Source organism: Anser cygnoides, chromosome 15 (assembly GCF_040182565.1).
Source record: "Anser cygnoides isolate HZ-2024a breed goose chromosome 15, Taihu_goose_T2T_genome, whole genome shotgun sequence".
Classification (NCBI taxonomy): domain Eukaryota; kingdom Metazoa; phylum Chordata; class Aves; order Anseriformes; family Anatidae; genus Anser; species Anser cygnoides.
Genome location: NC_089887.1, coordinates 127,859 through 149,106, shown reverse-complemented (window position 1 = coordinate 149,106; position 21,248 = coordinate 127,859). Strand labels below are relative to the sequence as shown.

Sequence of the window (21,248 nt, the reverse complement as noted above, 5' to 3'; positions counted from 1 at the left end):
TTCCCTGGATAAAAAAATCTGCTAGGGCTTCCCAAAACATCTGAAGTTTCTTACAGTTAGCCATCATTTTTAAAACAAAGACACAATTAAAATGTGTGTGGGTATTTTTTTAACCTCCTTTTCATAACACTAGCATATTGTAAACTGCATGAAATAAAATTGTTTTTTCCCTTTTAAAGTCTGATGTCTTAAATCTTCCTTTTCTAAATCCATTAATGTTGACCGTAACACCATAACATCACTGATGTGCCTGGTTTAGTACTTCAGATATAAAATACAGTTTCACTGTGATTCAAAGCAGTAATACTTTTTCCTTTGTAAAGGAGATGCATCTTTTTCTGCTGCCTCAAAGACTTTACCACAAAAAAAGCCATGTTTATTTGTATATTTATCTACTGGGAAATCAAGGTATTTTCCTTAGGGTTTACTCTGACTGTCACTGATCATTGTAGTAGGAAATTGTCCCCTCTGCTGTGGATATATAACTACCACCACAAAAAAAAAAAGTGTAAAAAAGTGTCAACTTCTAACTGATCAGTTTGCAAACGTTTGCTTTCACACAGCTCACAAATCAGCCTAACTAGCATCACAGATTTCTTGTAGAATCCAATTTTTAATATAAATACTTCTGTATGGAAAATTAATCAAATTGATGCTTCGTAATAAGGCCAACATACAGTATAAAGTAAGAAATATAAGAATTCACTTTGTCAGCTCTAAAGTCTTACAGAGGCTGTATAAATAAGAATGAGGCAAATTTCATCTTAATAGTTTTAATTGGTTTTAAATGTGAAGCATGTTCTAATCTTTCCTCTTATGTTGAGAAACTTTAGTGAAATGGTGTCATTTTACTAAAGTGATTTCCTGCATTTTAATTGTATTTGATTTTTACTAAAATAAATCCTAAGTACAAACTCTGGTAGGAATTAACTACTTAATATGATCATTATATATTTTTAGCAGGCTTTGTTATAAAAGTATTTGCACTTTACAATTAACAACGCTACTTTCAATCGAAATTCCTACTGTGCATATCTGTAGTTTCAAGTGTCTTCACAAATTAGCGAAAATGAGAGCGCAAAAGGGATAAGTGTGTACCAGATGCCAGTTAATAAGGGGGACGTAAAGTAGATCTTTCACTTATACTTCACCTATGCCTTACATGTCCAAGTAAGTCATTAACATCCAGTTTGGATCCTTTATAATAATTGGAGTTTATTTGGCTAGCTTTCCTTTCAGTGGGAAGTTTCATTTCAGGAAGATGAAAATGGCCATGCAAATTCATCTTTTAGTGTGCTTAAGTCTTGCCTGGCAGTAATAAACACATAGTCCATATTTATGTGGCATTATCTGAGGCTGCAGCCTGTACAATTTTAAGAGAGAAATCCTGTGAGTGTTGTGTTAACAGTCTCTAAAAATCACTGCTTTTGGTAATGTCACTGGAATCCTCAAGGTCTGCAAAGAAATGCGATTTCTTCCACCATCTCCATTCAGATCAGTAATGACAATCTTCAGTGCTGAGTTTTGAAGAACGCAAATTCAGGCAACGGGAAAGCTCTGGAAAGTGAACCTACTACAATACAGGAAATCTGCCAGCTACATCAAGGACCATGCTACCAAAGCTGCATTTTAAATCTTTGGCTTAGAAGCATCCATACTGCAAGTGACAGGATACTTGGAAAGGTAAAGGGAAGAGTACATGTTTGTCCTGGTTTTACCGTGGGTATTTGCTAATGGTGAAAGATTCCTTAACTAGAGTGATCTTTAGTCTGATTTGGTGTAGCCACTATTATGCTTGCATAGCCTTGCTGAAAGCATCTATTCCAAACTTGTGCAAAGAAACCACCAAGACATTCCAAATGTATTTTCACCAAGTAGCATGCAACTGAGATAGCATCCAATAACTGCTTAGCGAAGCAGCCTGCAACTGGACTTTTCATTAAGATCTTTGAGACTCTCCTGTTTCTCCAAATCATTTGTGACAATCAGAATGTATACACAGCTGCTAGCTGTTCTCCATCTCTTCTCCAGCAGTTACTAGTTAAAAGGAATAAAGTAATTAAGGCAGTTGCTGGTATAGGCATCTATACATTAAGAAAAGAGAGAAAGCTGGGCAAGAGGTAGGGCCTATAGAAAGGCAGGTATACTATTTTGTATTCTTATGCTGTGTAATTGGCTAAAGCACAAATATGAACAAGAACCGTTCACTTCAAGATAACAGGATTACTGTTAAATAATTCATTAATGGCAAGAAGCCAAATGAGCATGATGAGAATGGGGCAAGTGATCCAAGGATCTGGTTTGCTTATATGAAGGTGCAATCATTATTTTGCATTTTTTAAACATTTCTGATATGTTGCTATTCATATTTCTCACTGCAGTAGGGAGATGCTGAAACTGCCCATGTGCATAAGAGGAACGCAAGCCTAAGGTGAGCCTTGAAAGGTGTATGCGGCCAGTGGAGGAGAATCCAACGGCTGAAAAATCAGTTTAAACTCTTTCTCTACACCTGATAGATATGGGATTCCATGCTCAAATTCACACTCATCCTGGAATTGGGGGTTTGAGTGATGTATAGCTGTTGTTAATATGTCAACAGAAGCTTTGGAAGCAGTTCTTCCTTACTTTTTGTCTCTGCTGGCAATAACATCTCTTAAAAACATTGCCTAGCTAACATTTGAGATTTAAAACAAAGATCTTACTATATCAGGCAAAACCCCCTACTTTGACAGCTCAGTGTGGGGTTTTTTTAAGACCAACCTAGAAAGGTGGAAACCAGAAACACACACTTTCTTTATTCCTTCTGTAGAGTCAAACATGAAATAAATGAGAGCATGAGCTTTTTAGGAAAAACAAAACAAAAAAAGCCTGGAAGGGCTGTAACAGACTACTTGGCTTATCCTCTTGGCTAAACACAGGAGTAAATATACTTTAAGCACGTATTTTAACCTACGTTTAAAACTCCAACTGATGAAGACTCCACACTCATCTTTCCATTAGGCAGTCTAGTTCCATAGTAACTTTGTCAGTAGCATTTTCTTAACACCTGATCCCCATTTTTCTCACTGCAGTTTAAACTGATGACATCTTGTCCCCTACATTATGAATATGAATAGTAGATTATTGCCTAACTCTCTGCTATAGCCTTTCATTTTCTCAACGACAAGGTAAATCTCTACATGGTGTGCATGTCTGAAATGCTACAAAATGTCAAAAACAACAACAAACAAAATTTCAAGTGAGAATTTTAAAAGCCAAGCAGAACAAAGCATAAATAACTGTGTCCAGTAAGTTTATATTAATTCTGCCAGCTTCAGATGCCAGCTGCCGCTGAATCCCAGTCACCCAGGGCTACAAAGAAACAGGCTTCTTCCAACAGAAGTTTTAATATGTCTAAGACAAAATGCTCTTGCAGCTGCCTATTCACCAGCTGGGATGATGGGCAACGAGGTTCCTAACCTCAGCACAGATTTTGAGTAGGACCAATACAAATCTAAGAACTTATTCACTGAACTATTTAATTCTAGCGTTCCCGAGAAGAGAAACCATTTTGATCCTAAAGTACGGCATGGGATGCGCGTAGCTCAACAAATGTTACCAAACGCAGACCGCTGCGAGGCATGGCTAAGAGGAGGTTTCAAGACAGAAATTTCTTAAGCTTTACCAAAATTTAACAAAAAAGCCAGACAAAGACAGAACGCGATTCTTACCTGACAAGCTACCAAAAATGAGTTCTTAGAAACAAACAATCAAGGAAGCCAAACCACGCAGCACAAAGCGTGCTGCCCCTTAAAAGTCGGGTAAAGTAGATTCGGGACAAACGCGACTCAAGGCTGCGCTAGCGGTCACGGTCAGCGTCTGCGCTTCCCAGCGCCCGACGGGCCCAGGAGCCGCAGCAGCCGAGGGGCCGTCCCCGGGGCACGGCTGCCGGCAGCAGCGCGAGCGCGGCGCCGCAAACCCCCGCCGGGCCCTGCCGCCCTGGTGGCGGCCCCGCCCACCGGCCAGACGCAGCCACGCCACGGCGCCAGCTCCAGCCGGCGGGCAGCTCCGCCCCGTCCCCGCTCCCCCCATAGGTTTCTTGGCCTGCCCATCACCGGGGCCGCTCCCCGATCCTCCAATCAGAGCCCCGGCCGTGCACAGTGGGCGGGGCCGTGTCAGGCTCGAGCGCGTCCCGGGGCGGGCGCAGCCTGCCACACCCGCCTGGGCCGCCTGCGCCAGACCGGACGGTTTTAGGGCACGGGTGGCTCTCGGCGCCTGAGGTAAAAACCCGCTCAGTTTCTCGACGGGGGCTTGTAGAAGCCGAGGGGCACGAGGAAGAGAGGGCTTGAGAGAGTCGCGCTGCTCTCCCCGCCGCCCTCCCCGCTCAGGCGTTGTTCCGGTAACCTCCGGGTCCTGTGTCACGAGGATGCGCAAGGCGCGGCGGACGGCTCGCAGGCAGGGTCACACCGCGCCGGCGCAGCGGCACGGACGGGTCGGACGGAGGGACAAACCTCGCCGCTGCGCTGCGCACCGAGGAGAGAGGGAGGGAAACTCCGGACCAGAGACAAAGGGGGGGAGCCGAGTCGGGAACATCCGGGTCACTCGCTGCTGCCTCGATCCGGGACACGCGCGGGTGCCGCGGCCGATCACGGTGAGGCCTGGCCGGGCGAGGGGCCTGGGGCGGCGGGGCCTGGCGCGGCGCGGAGGCGGCCGCGGGCCCTGGGAGAGCGCGGCCTGGGCGGGCGCTCCCCGCCTTCGGCGCAGCCGGACGGGCAGCCGCGGCGCGTGCGGGCCTGGCGGTTCGTGGCGCGGCCGCGCGGCCGGGCCCGCCGGCGCATCGCTGCGAGCTCCGCGTCCCCCGCTGCCCTGCGGCCCGCTCGGGGAGCTCTCGATCGCTCCGGGATGCGGTCAGCGAGGGGGCTCCAGGCACCGCCGGGCCCGCGCGGAGCGGTCCCCGCCCCGACAGCCGCTTGCCCGGGAGCCCGCGGGCGGGCTCCGGAGCGCCCCGTGCAGGCCTCGGACGCTGCCCTGGCCTCCTGTGCTCGCGGTAGCAGGGGCCCTCGGTGGGGGCAGGCGCCGCTCGGCCCTGCCGCGGCTCCTCTGGGCGAAGTCCCCGGCCGGGCTGTTACCGAGCCGTCCTGCCGCGCGGCTCCTTTTGTTGTTCTTGCGCCTTTAGTAGCCGTTCGGACTAGTGCCGCCTCTTTTACCTTTCTCCCTGCGGCAGGCAGGAGGAGATTTTCTGTATCAGCCTAGAGCTGGTGGCGTGCGTTGATTAAGCTTCATCCCTTGGTTTCCTCGGCCCTTCTGAAAAGTTAAGGGTGTCCGGTTTGGGGGCAGACTGTTCCAATATGGGATTTCTTCCAGTGTCTGCGTGCAGTCGGTAAAGTGAAAGTGAGAGGCTAGCAATCTTAATAGCTTTTGTTTGTTTGGATAGAATAAGAACTAAGAACGTATTCTTCATTATTTAGGGACTTGTCATGTGTCATACTCATGGGTTGTTACTGGGGCACAGGAACACTGTTCTGTGTAAGACTTGCTTTTTCTGTTTAGAAGTAGGTTCTTCTCTCGCACACGTGACCCCACATACACACCTGAAGATAGAGATGGCTAAGTGTTCTGGTTTTGTTTGCTTCATTTTTCCAAAACAGGTAGTAGTAACAGCAGCAGAGGTAAGCTTCTGAGTAAACTTGGAAGCTTCTGGCAATTTTCTAAGGAGTTGATAGCAGTAAAAGGAGCATTGCCACTTCTTAATCCTGGTGTGTGTGTGGAGGTGAGTAAAACCAAATAAAACGTGAAGAGCGGCCTCTTACATTTGTGTGGCAAGATAGAGTTGATAAATTTCCTCTGGTTTAGAAATTCATATTCTTTCCAGTGATGTAGCTGTTCAGTATTCTGGGACTTCAGTTCTGCTTGTTCCTAGTAAATTCCTTAGGTGAAGAAGAAAGCAAATCAGTTGTGATATTCCAAATTAAAGAAAACTAAGAGCCTTTAAAGAGGTAAGTTTCTACAGATATTTGGGCAAAATCCTTTCAAAGGGGGGGGGATGTACATAAGTAATTGAGGAAGATAAAAATAACAGTGGAACTATTAAACACGAAGATATTCTAACACCCAGTTAGTACTGTACTCCTTCCTGCTGCACCATAATTTGTGAGACCAAAATATATATATAACAAGATGATCGATCTATGTTTGTCCTCTGTCAAGCTACAGCAGAGCTGAAGTTTGCATAAGATATATAGTGTGTTTTTTTTCTTTTTTACTGAATTGCTGCTGGAGTGTATGTATTGACAATTCGTTATTGGATTGATTTGCTTCAGAGCGGACTGTTAACTAATGGGATCTCCATTTTTGAAATAGTCTTTCAGTCTCTGTTTTCTCTTGTACTCGTACTTGGTAAGTTTGTGACGAGAGGCTTTAGATGCTTCTCTGCTCTTGTCAGGGTTAACTGACGCCTGTGGAACTTTTTGAAGAGGTTTGCCAGGCACTGACCTTTTACATGTAAGATACGCTGATATTTGTCAGAAAGAAGGTGACAAGTTCTATGATTAATAGTTTGCTCTTCCACATTGTTTTGTGCTGGCAGTTCTTTGCAGTCTTAGAGTACGTAATTCAGGAGAAAAGCTGTGAAACTTCGTGAGATGACAAGATGACAGAAAAACTAGACTTCCAATTCAGGATTTCTTTTTAAATGAAAAGAGAAGGTTAGAACCATATCATGTTTACTTGCACAATACAGACAATAAGTCTGTAGCATTCTCTACCCAAAGATGGCGATTCTAATTATTTTAGACCTTTCTAAGACATTGCAACAACAGCTGTGCAGAAGAGAGACCCCAGGTAGGCATTTCTCCATACTAAGTAGGATAAATATATGCACTTGGAATCTAACATGAAAACATAAATGCTTATCTCTGTCAAGCATCTCTTAAGATATCGTAGTTAATCACATTTGAATCATTAATAAACTGTTCAGTTTTGGACACTGAAGTCCTGAACTTTAAAGTCATGGGTTCCACTTGGTGTGAAGTAATGCAAATGAGTCTGAAATTTTCTTCATCTAAAATATGCTGTATGTTACAGTTCATAAATCCTGCTGTTGAAGTATTTAGACTTGGAGCCAAAATGTCTCTTACTATTACCTGTAACTAATTAGCTAGGCTGCAAAATAAGAGCTCTGAACTATTTTTACATGCCTCTTTTCTCCCTCTTTCCCTCCCTGTTCCTGTGTGAAATATATCCTGCTGTGAAATTGATAATCACACTTAATTTCTTGTGCAACTTTGGGGGGGGTTGGCGTGCACAGAGACATTGGCCTTTCAACTAAGGGAGTGAAAGGTAAACATTGAGAATGCAAAGGTACTACATTTGGGAAGGAAATGGTGTGTAAAACACCCTCTTCAAGGGGTTTTACGTCTTGAGGTACAGAAGAGTTAAAATAATACACTTGATCTTTTTGATTACAACAAAGTGTTTACATATAGAATCATTAAGGTTGGAAAAGATCTCCAAGATCATCTGGTCCAACCATCCCCCTACCACCAATATCATCCACTAAACCATGTCCCGAAGTACCACATCAAACCTTTCCTTAAACACCCCCAAGGACGGTGACTCTACCACCTCCCTGGGCAACCCGTTCCAATACCCAGCTAGTCTGTCTGAGAAGAGATGTCTCCTAATTTCCAAACTGAACCTCCTCTGGTGCAACTTGAGGCTATTTCCTCTTGTCCTGTCACTAAGTTATCTGCGAAAGGAATGAACACTGAAAAAAATTGTGTGTTGTCTGATCGGTGTTTAATTAAGTCAAATGTCTCAAGATTTTGAAGGGTCTTTTATAGAACAGAAGAAATCCTTAAATTTACCAGGGCATGGTATAGTGCGTAACCGGTTGCAAAAGCAAGCAAGATACAGAGCTCAAATTCAGTTTCTTCTGCTGAAAAAAATTGATTGTCGTTGTTCTTTAGGACATACATGGCTTGTGCACTCTGAGAAGTTAGTATTTCCTTTCAGGTGCGCAACTAATTGTCTTTTAGTCACAGAAAAAACAATTTATATATTTGAAACCATCCTATAATATGTTTCCCTGCAGAAAAAGGTATCTGAGTTGCTAAACTGCCAAATATTTGAATGGTGTATAGGCACAACTGAGTTTTTCATATTATTATAGTGAAGTTAGTACAGTGGATCAGAAGGTGCTAACAGTACAGTTGAAAATGTCATATACTTAGTAGTTCATTTAAATTTGTTGTAAGGGTATGAACTCATGCAATAAAATTACTCCCTTTAGAATTTGGCCGAGGGAGAAGTGTGGTTTTTTTTTTGTTTGTTCTGATGATATCTCCAGTGGCCCCATTTCTGCTTGTGAATGGCAAGTGGTGTGTACAGTTTTAGTGTTGACTAGATTCCACAAATCTTCTGACAAGACCAAGATTCAGATGCATGTATTGGGAATATTAGGTGGAATGCAGATTTTTTTTTTCCTCATGCTTACTGCGTGGAGTGTTAATGGTATTTCTTAAAAATGCTTTAATTTTAATTAAAATTAATTTAATTTTAATTAAATTCTAGCAGAAATTGTATTGCTAGCTGGAAGCTGAAATAATGGGTTATAGTCATCCAAGCAAAACCCACTTTGGGGAAGAAAAAAGTGGAAGGGAGGTGTTTCTTAAGGTCTTGTAGTTGAGGCGTCTGTGCTGCTAAGCCACTCTTGATGATGTGTAAGTACTTAAACTGGGAGCCTACTGTATTCTAATCTTCAAAGGGTATCGCAGATGTGCATGAGTAGTAAAGTGTGAGATTTTAAAGCAAGGACCTTTTTGAGCTACTGTTCATATGGTCAAGAACTCTACATATGCAACAGTCCTGTTGTATTAATAATTCTTAATCAGTGTTTCTACGTTTGCTCTAATAGAGTGGTAGTATTTCTTTCACTAATTCTGTAAGCTTGGTTAGTGGAAGGACACTACTCTTCTGGTGGTTGTATGGAGAAGTCAGGCCAACTGCTCTAAAACTCTACAGCTACTGATCGTTAACTCTAAAACGGGTAGAAGTGCAGTAGGAAGGAGGATTAGAAACCTTCATCGGATTTTTTTGACCATGTGGAATCCTCCCCGAAATTGAGAGTGCCACTCTATTGCAATCATCATGTATAGAACTGTTCTTGTGTCATCTGTAGTAGTGACCTGTGCTGTATGTGTTTCTTCAGCAGTCTTGGTCACTGTGTGCTTGGCTGTAAAGAAGGCGGTGAAGATGCTGAAGGGTTATTTGGTTTATACAGGAGCTAAGGACCTGTCTTGAGGAATCAGTGGGCCACTGACTCTTCCCCAGTTGATTTCTGTCTTGCTGTCTGTTCCTGCTGCTTTTTACAAGTTGTATAACGTGTACGACACGACAGTAAAACTGAGATGATGTTAATAAATTCTGTGCCTATGTTGCTTTTGTGTAGAACTCTGGCTTTTAGCAGAGACTTGGTCTAAAATTGAAATTTCTTATTCTCCTGTTTGCCAGAAATAGGAGCAGTGCAGGCGTTTGTCTACAGAAGAAAGCCATAACTTTTGTGATATAGTAAGGAGGTAGTTATGCATTTGTCAGTCACGAGTAGGAAATGTGAGCCCTTTTCCCATTAATAATAGTGTTACTGTTGTCAAGCTACTGTCAAAGTCATCTTGAAAACATGGTTCAAATATTATGCCTACCTTGTATTTTAAACTCTGTCAAGTCCAGTAACTAAGAGGTTGTTGTTGTTGGGGGGGGTGGGGAGGGGAGTCAATATTATTCACAATGTTAATATCTGCAGAATGTGCAAAAATGTCTCTGCTACAGTACTGAAAATTGAAGGCCAAAGGAATTCTGGAGTGATCAGAGCTCTTAAAGAGAACATAATGTGTTATTTACATTGTAAATAAAACATTATACTAAAAGCAATCATTTTTGTTTTAGAGGGACTCTAAATATGTCTGGCATAGCTCTCAGTAGACTTGCACAGGAGAGAAAAGCCTGGAGAAAAGATCATCCATTTGTAAGTATATATGAATTCTGTTAACTTTCTGACTTCTGCTGCTGTTTTCATGTTATGATGATTTCTTTCCCTGATGCGTTAATTTTTAAATAAGCTCCTTAAAACTATGTTGTGCACAAAGAAACAACTCTGTGTAAAGAGCAAATGTGTCATAAAGTATTCTAAGTTTCTTCTGAAATTCTTTTTTTTTTCCCTTGCCTTTTTTCAGGGATTTGTAGCAGTACCTACAAAAAATCCAGACGGCACGATGAATCTAATGAACTGGGAGTGTGCTATTCCAGGAAAGAAGGGGGTAAGACTTACTGTTGTCCTAACATTTTGTTTATGCTGAAGACTGTCATAAGCCTGCTGGTGTATTATGCTGAGGACTATAGAAGTATAACTTACACATAGTTTAACGTAAATGCTTGGATCATGCTGTAGGACAAAATACACCATGAGTCTGTTCAGCTGTTGGCACTGATCACCTTAAGAAACAAATTCTTCAGAGGAATGTGTAAGAATCCTGAGTGGAGCACACTTGAGATAAACAATGGTTTAAACGCTAAAGCAATGATTGCTTCTGCTGGTTAACAGCCAGTACCTTTTTCACCTGGTAAATAGTGAGATTCTTCAGTCCTACAGAAGTGCTGCACAGTAGCACCGTTTTCAACTTTTTGAATTTCATGGAAAATAAGAGTTGCTAGCATGAAAACTAAATGTCTTCAATTCTATGGAGTCTTCCCATTTTATATTAGGGAAATAAGAATAGAATTTTCTAAAATAGTTTCTTTTGATCTGATTTCATTTGCGCTTCTCCTAAAAATAAATAGTCCTGGACTTTTTTTCTTGCCCTTGTTATTTTAATCACTTTGGTCTGGTTCTAGGGGGTGGGACTAAGACAAACCTTTATGTGGAGATGATCGTTAATGCTTGAGGCTTTTTTGGTTTGTACAATACCAGTATAACTTAATCTGAGCAGGATTTTTTATCCTTTTTTTTTTTTTTACCGGTTATTTAGTAAGGAGACATTATTCTTGAATTCACTGGATGCATTTCCATCTTCTGGGATAATGCTATTAATTACTTTATTTTCATTCTTTTGCATCTTTGGTGTCTTGCATTGGATGTATGAGGACTGTTGGTTTGCCTGGTCCGCTACTACTACTTGCTGGCTTGCTTATGTTCCCTTAAGATCTCCTTTCTTTGTTACCAAAACATGCAGATTCCATACTATTGCCTCAAGTAGTTTAATGCTGAACATGATATTACTGCTAAGGATATAACTTAGCTCAATAAGTTGATAGATGTCTGCGTAACAGATACCTGCTTTTTTGTTTGACTCTCCAAAAATGCCCACCTCAAGTTAGTTCTTGAAGTACCTAAAAAAAAAAAAATAAATAAAACTTAGCAGTATAAGTATAAGGAAAACCTCATTCCATTGTGTTCTGCTAAAACAAGACTATTCCTCATAGTGGCTAGTTATGTACCTTATGTCACCTTTAAATACTTACAAAAGCTTATGGCACGAAAATTTTACATGCTAATGTTTTGAAGCTTCGTAAACTGCAAAAAAGTAAACAAAACCCTTAAAGCCAACTTCTTGCCTCCTAGGAAATGCCTTCCCCTAGGAATATATCAGTTAGATTCATGTAATTTCTGATAGGGATCTAATTTAAAAAAAAAAGGGGGGGGGCTTTTACTCCAGTGAAAATGTCATTTCTTCAGCAAGAAGCAGTATACACTGCTCATCTCTACCAGGAAAAAAACAGTTGCTGTATATTGCCTTTCTGTTTGGAGGCACGCTGTACTGCAGCTGATTCCCCTCAGACAACAGAATGGATGAAACCACCATTATGCTTTCTCATCAGCCAGATGAAAAATTGTAGTGGTGTTAGTGCTAGGTTGGAGATCTCCATTCACTCTCTTTTTTTTTTTGACAGCAAAGCACTTCTACTTAGAATCTGACTTGAACATCTGTAACCCATCCAGTAATGCAGGAAGATCTAGATGATACTGCTGTCATGTTGTTATTTTAGTATGGCCTTTGAGTATCTGCTATCTTAGAGCTGTCAGGTGTGTTGCTCCATCAGAAAGGCAGTCAGCTTGTTTGTTGACTGTCTGTTCTTGTGTTCTAGTTGAACTGTTTATGAAAAGCCACTTATCTTTTCTCAAGACTGATTGAGAGGGCTTTAAACTAGGATCAGTGGGGGAGGGGGATACAATTAGGACCACTGAGATTAAGCGAAGGGATAAGGCACTGTCTGAGGGTGGCATGGCTAATGGGAGTATCTGTGCTGCTCTGGGGAGCACTACAGGTTCAGGAGCACATCTGAAATGCTTTTATACCAACACATGCAATATGAGGAACAAACAGGATGAACTGGAAGCTTTGGTCCTTTTCTGGAGTATGATATCGTTGGTGTTAGTGGGACTTAATGGGATGTGTCCCATGACTGGTGTGCTGGGATGGAGAGCTATTGGTTGTTACAGACGGACAGGCAGGGCAGGCGAGGTGGATGTGTTGCGTTTGTTGTAGGGGAGAGATTAGGCCCTCGTCTTTAGAGATGATTCCATAGAGAGGCTCTGGGTGATTATTAAGAGGACTGATAGCAAAGCAGATATTGTCATGGGTGTCTGTTTACCGAGGATGATGGCACAGATGAGCTATTTTTTTAGGTAGTTAGAGGAACATCTGGATTGGTTGCCCTCATCCTTATGGGACGCTTCAACTTCCAATACATAAACTGGAAATGTCATATTACCATGACAAATAAGTCTGGAAAACTCCTGAAGCATGCTAAAGATGACTTCCTGTCACAAGTATTGAGGGAGCCAACTAGCCTTCCTGGATCTGTTCCTTAAGAATAGGAAAGGCCTTGTAGGAGATGTGTGGTAGATGGCTGTCTTGTGCACAATGATCGTGAAATAGTTGAATTGAAAATTTTGGTATAAGAAGAAGAAAGGTCTGAAGAGTTGCCACCCTGGACTTTAAGAAAGGAAACTTTAAGCTTGTCAGGGAACTACTTAACAGTGTCCCCTTGGAATCGACTCTAGAGTTTAGGGGTCCATGAGAGCTGGTTGCTTTTCAAGAACTACCTTTTATAGACTCAGGAACAGGCAGTCCCACTGTGCCACAAGATGAGTAAAAATGGGTCAGAAGACAAGCCTGGCTGAACAGGGAACTCTTCCTGGATCTTGGGCAGAAAAAGAAAATATGACCTGGAAACAAGGTCTGGCTTCACAGGGAGAACACAGAGCTGCAGTTCACATCTGCAGGGAGAAAACAAGAAAAGCTAAAGCTCAGCATGAGCTTCTGCTGGCCAGAGTGGTGTCATACCAAAAAAAAAAAAAAAAACCAAAAAAAAACTCTTCAGAGTACGTCAACAGCAAGAAGAGGTTAAAGGTAAATGCTGGGTTCTGCACTTGAGGTGGAGTAATGCTGGACATGGGTACGGGCTGGGAGATGAGTGGAGAGCAGCTGTGCAGAAAGGGATCTGGGGGTGCTGATGACAGCAGGCTCCACATGAACCAGCAGCGTGCCGCGGCAGCCAAGAGGGCAAACTGCATGTTGGCGTGCATTAAACGCAGCATAGCCAGGTGGTCAGAGGAGGTGATTCTCCTGCGTTTAGTGTTGGTGTGGCTTCACCTTGGATATTGCATACAGTTTTGGGCTCCACAATATAAAAATGATACTAAGATACTTGAAAGCATCCCGAGGAGGGCAACAAAGCTGTTAAAAGGGCTGTGAGGAGAGTTTGAAGACACTTGGTTGTCTAGTCTGGAGAAAAGTTGGTTTAGAGACAACCTTGTTGCTCTCTGCAGCTTCCTGAGGACGGGAGGTACAGGTCTCTTCTCCCTGGGAACTGGCAAGGACACATGTGAACGGCACAGAGCTGTGCCAGGGCAGCATCAGACTGGGCATTAAAAAACATTTTTGTCATGAGGGTGGTCAAACTGTGCAACAGGCTTCCTGGAGGGGTGGTTGTTGCCCCGTGCTTGTCAGCGTTCAAGAGGCATTTGGACAGTGCCCTCAATGTGCTTTAACTTTAGTTTAGCCCTGAAATGGTCAGGCAGATGGATTTGACCTTTGTAGGTTTCTTTCAACTGAACTTGTCTGTTGTAAGACTGGAAGCAAACAAAATAAAAGTTTATCCTTTCTAGTCTTCTAAAAAACTGACAGGTTGGTCTCTTCTGAGAAGTTAGGAGACTAGATATTACCAGTTGATGACAACTGACTGTTCAGAACAATTCCTTTAAATACATCAAATGTAATCAAACCCATTCACTTCTAAAAAACAGCTTCCTTAGTATTCTCTAACACTTTTTTTTTTTTCCCATTCTAGCTCAAATCTTTACATTTTTGTTGTTACTTACTGTGCAGAGCTCTCCTTTTCTTCCCCAGGAAAAAGCATATAATTCAGGTAGGGAAGAATTAGGTATTTCCTCCTAAGGTGGTCTTCAGTCATACCTGTCTGTACCTGAGGCTGAGATTTAATCTTTAAAACTGATAAGATGCAAGACCATCTTGATTCCAGTTTGCCTGTAAAGGACAACCCAGCATGTACTTCCCTTTCAGTGATCCGATAGCAAGGGCAGTTTCTGGAGAAATGGTCTGAATTTTACATTTATAAAAAACTTTTCTGTATATCTACACTTCTTACCAGAAAACAGTTTGTCAGTAAAGGGCTTTTCTCCTTTTTTCCAAGTAAGATGACAAGGAATGACATATTTGAGATGTGCTTTTTGTTTTTTCCTAGGTGTTTTTAGTTTCTTAGATGACCCTTCTGAGTAGTGCTGTTTTACTCAGTCATATGTGTAGCACAGGAATTGCTTTTTTGAAAGCTCTTGATTTCTGATAGCTTCTTGGAACTTCAGAAAAACGTAATCTGCAAAGCTACATGCTACCAAATGCAAGCAGATTAATTTAGACTAGTAAATCTCACGTTAATTGTAGCAATACTACAGTGCTCTCTATTTTTTTTGGCCACATTTTGTTGAGCAAATATATTGGCAAACTAGAAGCCATTTTTATTCAGCTGCTTAAAGGGTATATACGTACCCTATCTTCTCAGACTTGGTTTAAGTGGGCGTATAACGTCTCCCTTGTTACATGCATATAATTTAAAACTTTTAAGTATTCTGTTTCTTATATGCTATGACAATTTCTACTTGTATATGGAATCCAGTTTTTTTATCAAATCTATTGGTGTCTTAGTAACGCTTTGAGGCTGTGAAGAAGTGGAAAAGCATTTTTTTTTTTAAACTTCAACTCCTTGTGTCAGTGGGATAACTCATCTCAGTGTGGGCAGCGTACTATTGTATAGGACAGTTGTTTTCCACAAGTGTAGAAGAAAGTGTCCTTTATGTTTTGGCTGAGTGTAGTCTTTTTTTTTCCACCCAAGTTTGACTTTTCCTTGCTGTAATCAAAACTCTACCTTAACTTCTTTTATAGACGCCATGGGAAGGAGGCTTATTTAAACTACGGATGCTTTTCAAGGATGACTACCCTTCTTCACCCCCAAAATGTAAGAAAAATGACAAATGTATGTCTAGTAGAACCATATTAAACTAGTCCATGAGGTTGTACGTAATGGTTGTGATTTCTTTGATTTTATTTTTCTTACTGACAATTTTTTGTTGTTTTTCCCCCCTTATCCCCTACTTTGCATTTAGAAAAATGTGACCAACTGAGCCAAGTGCTCGATATAACAGCATTGAGAAGAGGCGGGGCGGGGAATGCTGTCTGGGTTTCAAAGTTTGGCAAAAGCACCACTTGAAGTGTTCACTAGATCAACACTTTGGAAAGTAATAAGTAGGCACGGTTAGTCTAAATCCTTTGTGGGTGTGTTTAGAAGACTAACTTTACAGCAAGAAAGTGCCTAAGCTGAGAACTCAGGGAAAAAATACTTCCATGAACTATAACCTTTTCATCCATTTGCTCTAAATATAGAGCAAACAGATCTGTTATTTTTCCAAGATGACATACAGTGGATACTCAGATGTTTTTCCTGTTAGGATAAGGAATCTTCTAAAACTTACCTCAAACTTACCCACTTCAGAAATATGAAAACATTTCTTGCCTTGTCTAGTTTCTTGGTTCTTGATTTGGCTACCCTCTTAAATCAATGGAAATGCTTAAACATCTCTCTTTGACTGTCCTTCATTAGTGTTTCAGCTCTATCAGTCATCTTGGCTACCTGGGTTTGTTGCCACCTAAATACAAGTGGACACAAGAGGAAATACACCTTTTAACTATAAAAAGTTTAATTTGTGTGTAACTAGCATGCTCTGCAAGTGTTAAATGAATTGTCATGCCTTAAAATAATATGTATTTATGACTGGTAGGACTCATTACTAATGCTGCTTATGCATTCCTACTGAACTTCATTGAGCAGCTGATAAGCAAAACATACTTGTGATGTAAGATGGATTAGAAAATTGCACTAAAATAAATATTTTATGTACTGCTAAGCAAGTGTTCATTATATTACTTAAGATGGTAGCTGTTGCATTTAAGTTATGCATAGATTGAAGAAATGCCAGGTTATAGATTGTCGGAAGGAAAACTGCACCTCATCAATTGGTCTTGCAACTTAGACTTGGTTCTTGTTCAGTGCATGTTGGTTATCCATAAAGCGAAACCGGGGGAAAATATGCTAGAAGCTTAGTCTTCTTTGTATGGAACGCAGTATCCTAAAGTGAGGGGGAAGTAGGTGAGTGAACAGCGTTATCTTTTCTTTATACAACAATATGTGTAGCTATGAATATAGGAAAGGTTTAAGAAGCTCTTTGTGAAGCTACTACAGACTGTCAATTTTCATTTCTAAATGAAGATACTGCTGGTCACAACAATACAGTTAAATTGCCTGGACTGATAACACAGTCATGATAGAGTACCTGCTTTAGGTACAAGTGAGCCAAGAAGCAAACTGTATTAATATCTCCAGAAATGTCCGCCTTTTTGGGCGGCGGGCGGGTGGGTGGGTTGGGGGGTGTAGAAGGGGAACAGGGTCAGAGAGAAGTGTGTTTCTTTGGCCAGTTCTTTACACTGATGGTTTAAACCAACTGTCTGATAATAGCCTTAGCTCTGCATGCAAGTAACTCTCTTTTTCTTCAGGTAAATTTGAACCACCATTATTCCACCCAAACGTGTATCCTTCAGGCACAGTGTGTCTCTCCATCTTAGAGGAGGACAAGGACTGGAGGCCAGCAATCACAATTAAACAGGTCATTAATTGTACATATGTGTATACTTAAGCTTCTTACTTGCTTTGCGTGCTTATCTTACATGAATGTAAAATGTTCACTGTGTGTTTCTATAGTTGGTTTCTAAGAGTGTTTTTTTTCTATGTGGTACATCTATTAGTAATGACTGTGCCTGTGTTACATCTATACCTTCTTCCACAGATCTTGTTAGGAATACAAGAACTTCTAAATGAACCAAATATTCAAGACCCAGCTCAAGCAGAGGCTTACACAATTTACTGGTAAGTATCTTTGCGTGTCAGCTTGAAAGCTGCCATGTTACCTATAGCTGTCTATTGCTAATAGTTTAACGTGCAGATGTTTACAGGAATGATCAAGGGATTTTTCTTGCCTGCATGACTGTATCATGTGGAGATGCCTAGCTTATGCTAAGCTTAAGCAAAGCAGTAGCTTCACAGTTAATAGGCTAACGGAACTTTTAATAGCGTGACAGCAGCAGGAAAGTATGAAGACATTCAGTTGGACCGAGACTTTCATCTTGGTTCTAGCCCAACATTAATTCCTTTACACTAAAGGCTACCTGAGGAGTAGTGATGAAGCATACTGACGTAATGAGACCGGTGATAAAGAGAAGGTTGATATTGGATTAGCTGACAAGTTCCACTGAAATAATTCATGCCTATCCCGTAATGTGTACCTATAAGCACTTGTGCCTGAAGGATGAAGAAGAGCTACTGTGATTGCTGTAAGGAACTTGTGGCATTTTGTGAAAATTCATGTTCAAAAAGAATAGTTTAAAAAGTACAGAAAGCTTGTAGCCTTAGAATCAAAATTTGTGAACTAAAACCTACTCTTTTTAGACTAATCTTAAAGTTTTCCTACCATTAAAAATGGATGACTGACTCATAATCTTTAAGGGAGCAACAAACTCTAAACAAATGCTTTTGGTACTGACAGCTACTGAAATAAGGACCAAGATGAGAATGCATGATTACCATTCTGGACAGAAGAACAAATTTTCAGGAGAGTGCCAAGTTTGGAAAAACAGCTTGCATATGTGAAGTCTCATAAAAATACCATGTCAAAATCTTCTGTTACAGGACCCTAGTGAAAAGGAAGCATAGGGCTGCAATTTAGTTGCAATGTAGTGTCTGCAGTTTAATTACAGACTTCACTCAAGGTTATTCTTCAGTATCTACTGAAGACTGGATGGGACTGCATGCAGGTGAAGGATGGATGGAAGGCTCCTTTGGGAGCAAGTAATGATGAGGCAGCTCCACCAATTTTTTTTTCGCCTCTAGAAAAAGACAGAATGGTCTGAGGAAATACGGTGCAGGAATAAGTGCGCTTTCATAAAAGTACATATAGGCTATGTCTCATCTTTATACTTTCCTTTGTGTATATATGTGAAACAATCTCTGCTGGTCTTGTTTCTGCTTTATTGCAGAGACTGCAAAGACAGGCTCTTGATTTTTACCTTGATGACTGGTTAGTGCTAATCAATACTGTTTTAAGCGTGCAGTAGTTCATAGGAAATAAAGACCAGTTTCCGTGTGCAGAAGCTTTAAGCTGACTTTGCTTTAAGGAGGGGAAAAAAAAAATGGGGCGGGTGGAAAGGTCATGTATAAGCTGCTGTTTGTTGTTGCACTAAGGCTTTCCAGATAGTAGTCAAGCACTGTGCTTCTAAACCTGTTTCTGTAGAAGCCACTCTCCAAAAGCAAGATCTGCTGAATGTGATAAAATAAAAGCAATAACATTTTAAAACTTTTAATTCTGTAAGTGCTTCTAGGAAAAAAAATCTACCTCTATTGAGAATAAATTCTTATGCGTGTTTTGCAGTTTACTTCAGACGTGTACTCTGGTTTATCTTTTTTTGTCTTTGGACATGCATAGCATTTCAGCAGGTTACTGTATCTCTGCAGCCCGTAGTGTGACTCGTTGTTACTACTTAATGAGAAAGCAATTGTTAAAAGCAATTTCTTTTTGTTAAAAGAAATTTGTTAACAAAGGAAAATTGTGTACGCATCTGTAATTTGGGATGGTTAAATATTGGGGAAGGTGCAGCGTTGTTCAAGTATGTCTCTTAGTCAAGTTATCAAACTTCAAGGCTAAACTGTATACAAAATAATACTTAGACTTGTTCTCCTTCTCAGGATTGTTTTGGTGCTGTTGTGCTGTAACTTCAGCACTCCTAATGAGCTAAGCTACCTCCTCCTCTCCTGTAGGCATGCAGTCTACTAGGGAAGACATTGTTTTGTTTGGATACTCTGAGTGGGAGACTTAAGATCTAGGCTGTGTTTTCATCTGACAGTGCAGTATAATGTAAAGAAAAAATGTAGAATGAAGCTTGTAAATTTGTGTATAAAAAGAAGATTCTGTATCTTCAGACATTGGCAAAGCCTTTGTAGCTGAAAGTAGGTTAAGCTTTTACTGCAAGGCTGCCTGCAAAACCTAGTTGCTGTGAACTAACTTTGGCAAAAAAGTAATGGTAACAATTTTTTGTTTAGCTCTTGGTTGATGCTTCAGACAGCTAATACAAAGTATTTTGACAGCTAATGCATCGCTGTCAGTATTAGGTGTTAAATGCAAGTGAATGCTCTAGTAAGTTACTACCCTGTGTTGGCCTAAGTATAGAAAACAACACTTGTCTTTTTTCTGTGTGCACAATGAGGCTTTATTCTACATAGTTCCTTGAAGTAGTAACAGTCAATCTGTAGCAAGTATGCAACCTGCAGTGAACTGTAGTGCTTTTTTTCAAAATGTGGACCCTCCCCCACCAAAGATTAGGAAAAACGTAACCCTCTGAGTCAGAGTCTGCAGAGAGAAAGGCTGAAACTGCCATTATCATTTTCCCCTTTCTTAAAGATTATCATTTTCCTCTTTCTTAAAGAGCACTTCCCTTCTCTCAAGACAGGTAAGATAAAGTTCAAAATCATATTCCACCAGCTGTTATTAAATTGATCTCACCAACCAGTTTATCCTATTGGAAAACTGGAATTTGTTAATGACCACAGGTGGAAACTGTTGATGAGTAAGAATGCTTGCAGGTAAAGGTATAGGTAAGGCATATTTCTCTCTCATGAGAGAAAGCAGGCACAAACCTGATGCATACAGATAGTTCAATCTGTATTTCATCTGTTGCCAAATGATTGGTATGGCATGAAGTTTGTGCAGTAACTAGTTAAACAGAACCTGACTTCCCTCCAAATGAAATTGTCGGAGTAATGTTCCAGGAAAGTCTTCAATGTATATATTATGGTGTTCAGTGAATTCCTATTTAATGCTTTTGTCTTCAGCAATGGCTTCATTTCACATTGAAAAGAAATGGAAGAAAAGTAACTTTGCAGTACGGTCTCTGATTTCTCAAGCTTTAATTGCCCTTTCTCTTTCTTCTATTCAGCCAAAACAGAGTGGAATATGAAAAGAGGGTTCGAGCACAAGCCAAGAAGTTTGCACCATCATAAGCATCTGTCATGCAGCATCTTAAAAAGGAAGGGATTGGTTTGGCAAGAAATTGTTTACAAAACTTTTGCAAAATCTAATGTTGCTACATACAATTAATATCCACTTAGGGGAGGGGGTTGTATGTGTGCCATTTTCCATATTCGCCACTTGTATACAGTTCTAAATTTGCTGAATTGCCCCCAGTTTTTTCATACAGGGTCTCTTCCTTCAGTCTTTTGTATTTTTGATTGTTATGTAAAACTTGCTTTTATTTTAATATTGATGTCAGTATTTCAACTGCTGTAAAATTATAAACTTTTATACTTCTATAAATTCACTAGTATCTTTAGTTACTTTGCTATCTGATGCAGGCATGCTTTAAAATGTTAGAACTATATTTAGCCTTTAGCTGGCTGTATGAGAAAAAAATCATGCCCTCCACCCCCTTCCCTCCCTGAATTTGTTTTTCTATCTTTCAGAAACTAGGTTGTTATTGCTTAAGAGCCTCTGAGATCCAAAGTCAGCCAGCATCCTTATTCTGCATCACTTCCTTTGTGTTTATATGGCGTTCTGTCTGTGTTGCTGTTTAGAGTAAATAAAATGTTTATATAAAGGG

At 40.8% G+C, this 21,248-nt stretch overlaps 1 protein-coding gene and 1 long non-coding RNA gene across 9 annotated transcripts in view; one reads left to right on the top strand and one right to left on the bottom strand.

The window, feature by feature from the left end:
- LOC106046029 (uncharacterized) overlaps positions 1–4,177 on the bottom strand; it is an 11,322-nt gene extending 7,145 nt beyond the window's left edge. The window contains exon 1 of the long non-coding RNA XR_007164891.2: positions 3,711–4,177. This is a non-coding gene — a long non-coding RNA (uncharacterized lncRNA). The remainder of the gene's footprint in view (positions 1–3,710) is intronic.
- On the top strand, positions 4,128–21,248 carry UBE2I (ubiquitin conjugating enzyme E2 I). Of its 8 annotated transcripts, XM_048068071.2 has the most exons (10): positions 4,514–4,630; positions 5,628–5,749; positions 5,852–5,975; positions 9,922–10,000; positions 10,209–10,292; positions 14,326–14,403; positions 15,435–15,507; positions 17,100–17,209; positions 17,390–17,469; positions 20,589–21,248. In XM_048068071.2, exons 4-10 carry the CDS (start codon positions 9,935–9,937, stop codon positions 20,650–20,652), a joined length of 555 nt encoding a protein of 184 aa, XP_047924028.1. In that variant the 5' UTR covers positions 4,514–4,630; positions 5,628–5,749; positions 5,852–5,975; positions 9,922–9,934; the 3' UTR covers positions 20,653–21,248. The 8 variants fall into 8 exon arrangements, with proteins under 8 accessions (XP_047924022.1, XP_047924042.1, XP_047924038.1 ...); XM_048068075.2 differs by lacking the exon at positions 5,852–5,975; XM_048068065.2 differs by lacking the exons at positions 4,514–4,630; positions 5,628–5,749; positions 5,852–5,975 and adding an exon at positions 4,128–4,259.

Excerpts from the sequence above, each read along its gene's own strand:
- UBE2I (XM_048068065.2), top strand. The coding sequence starts at position 9,935 with ATGTCTGGCATAGCTCTCAGTAGACTTGCACAGGAGAGAAAAGCCTGG. Across the intron at positions 10,001-10,208 it reads GGAGAAAAGATCATCCATTT|GGATTTGTAGCAGTACCTAC; the intron begins GTAAGTATATAT and ends GCCTTTTTTCAG. Across the intron at positions 17,470-20,588 it reads GAGGCTTACACAATTTACTG|CCAAAACAGAGTGGAATATG; the intron begins GTAAGTATCTTT and ends TCTTCTATTCAG.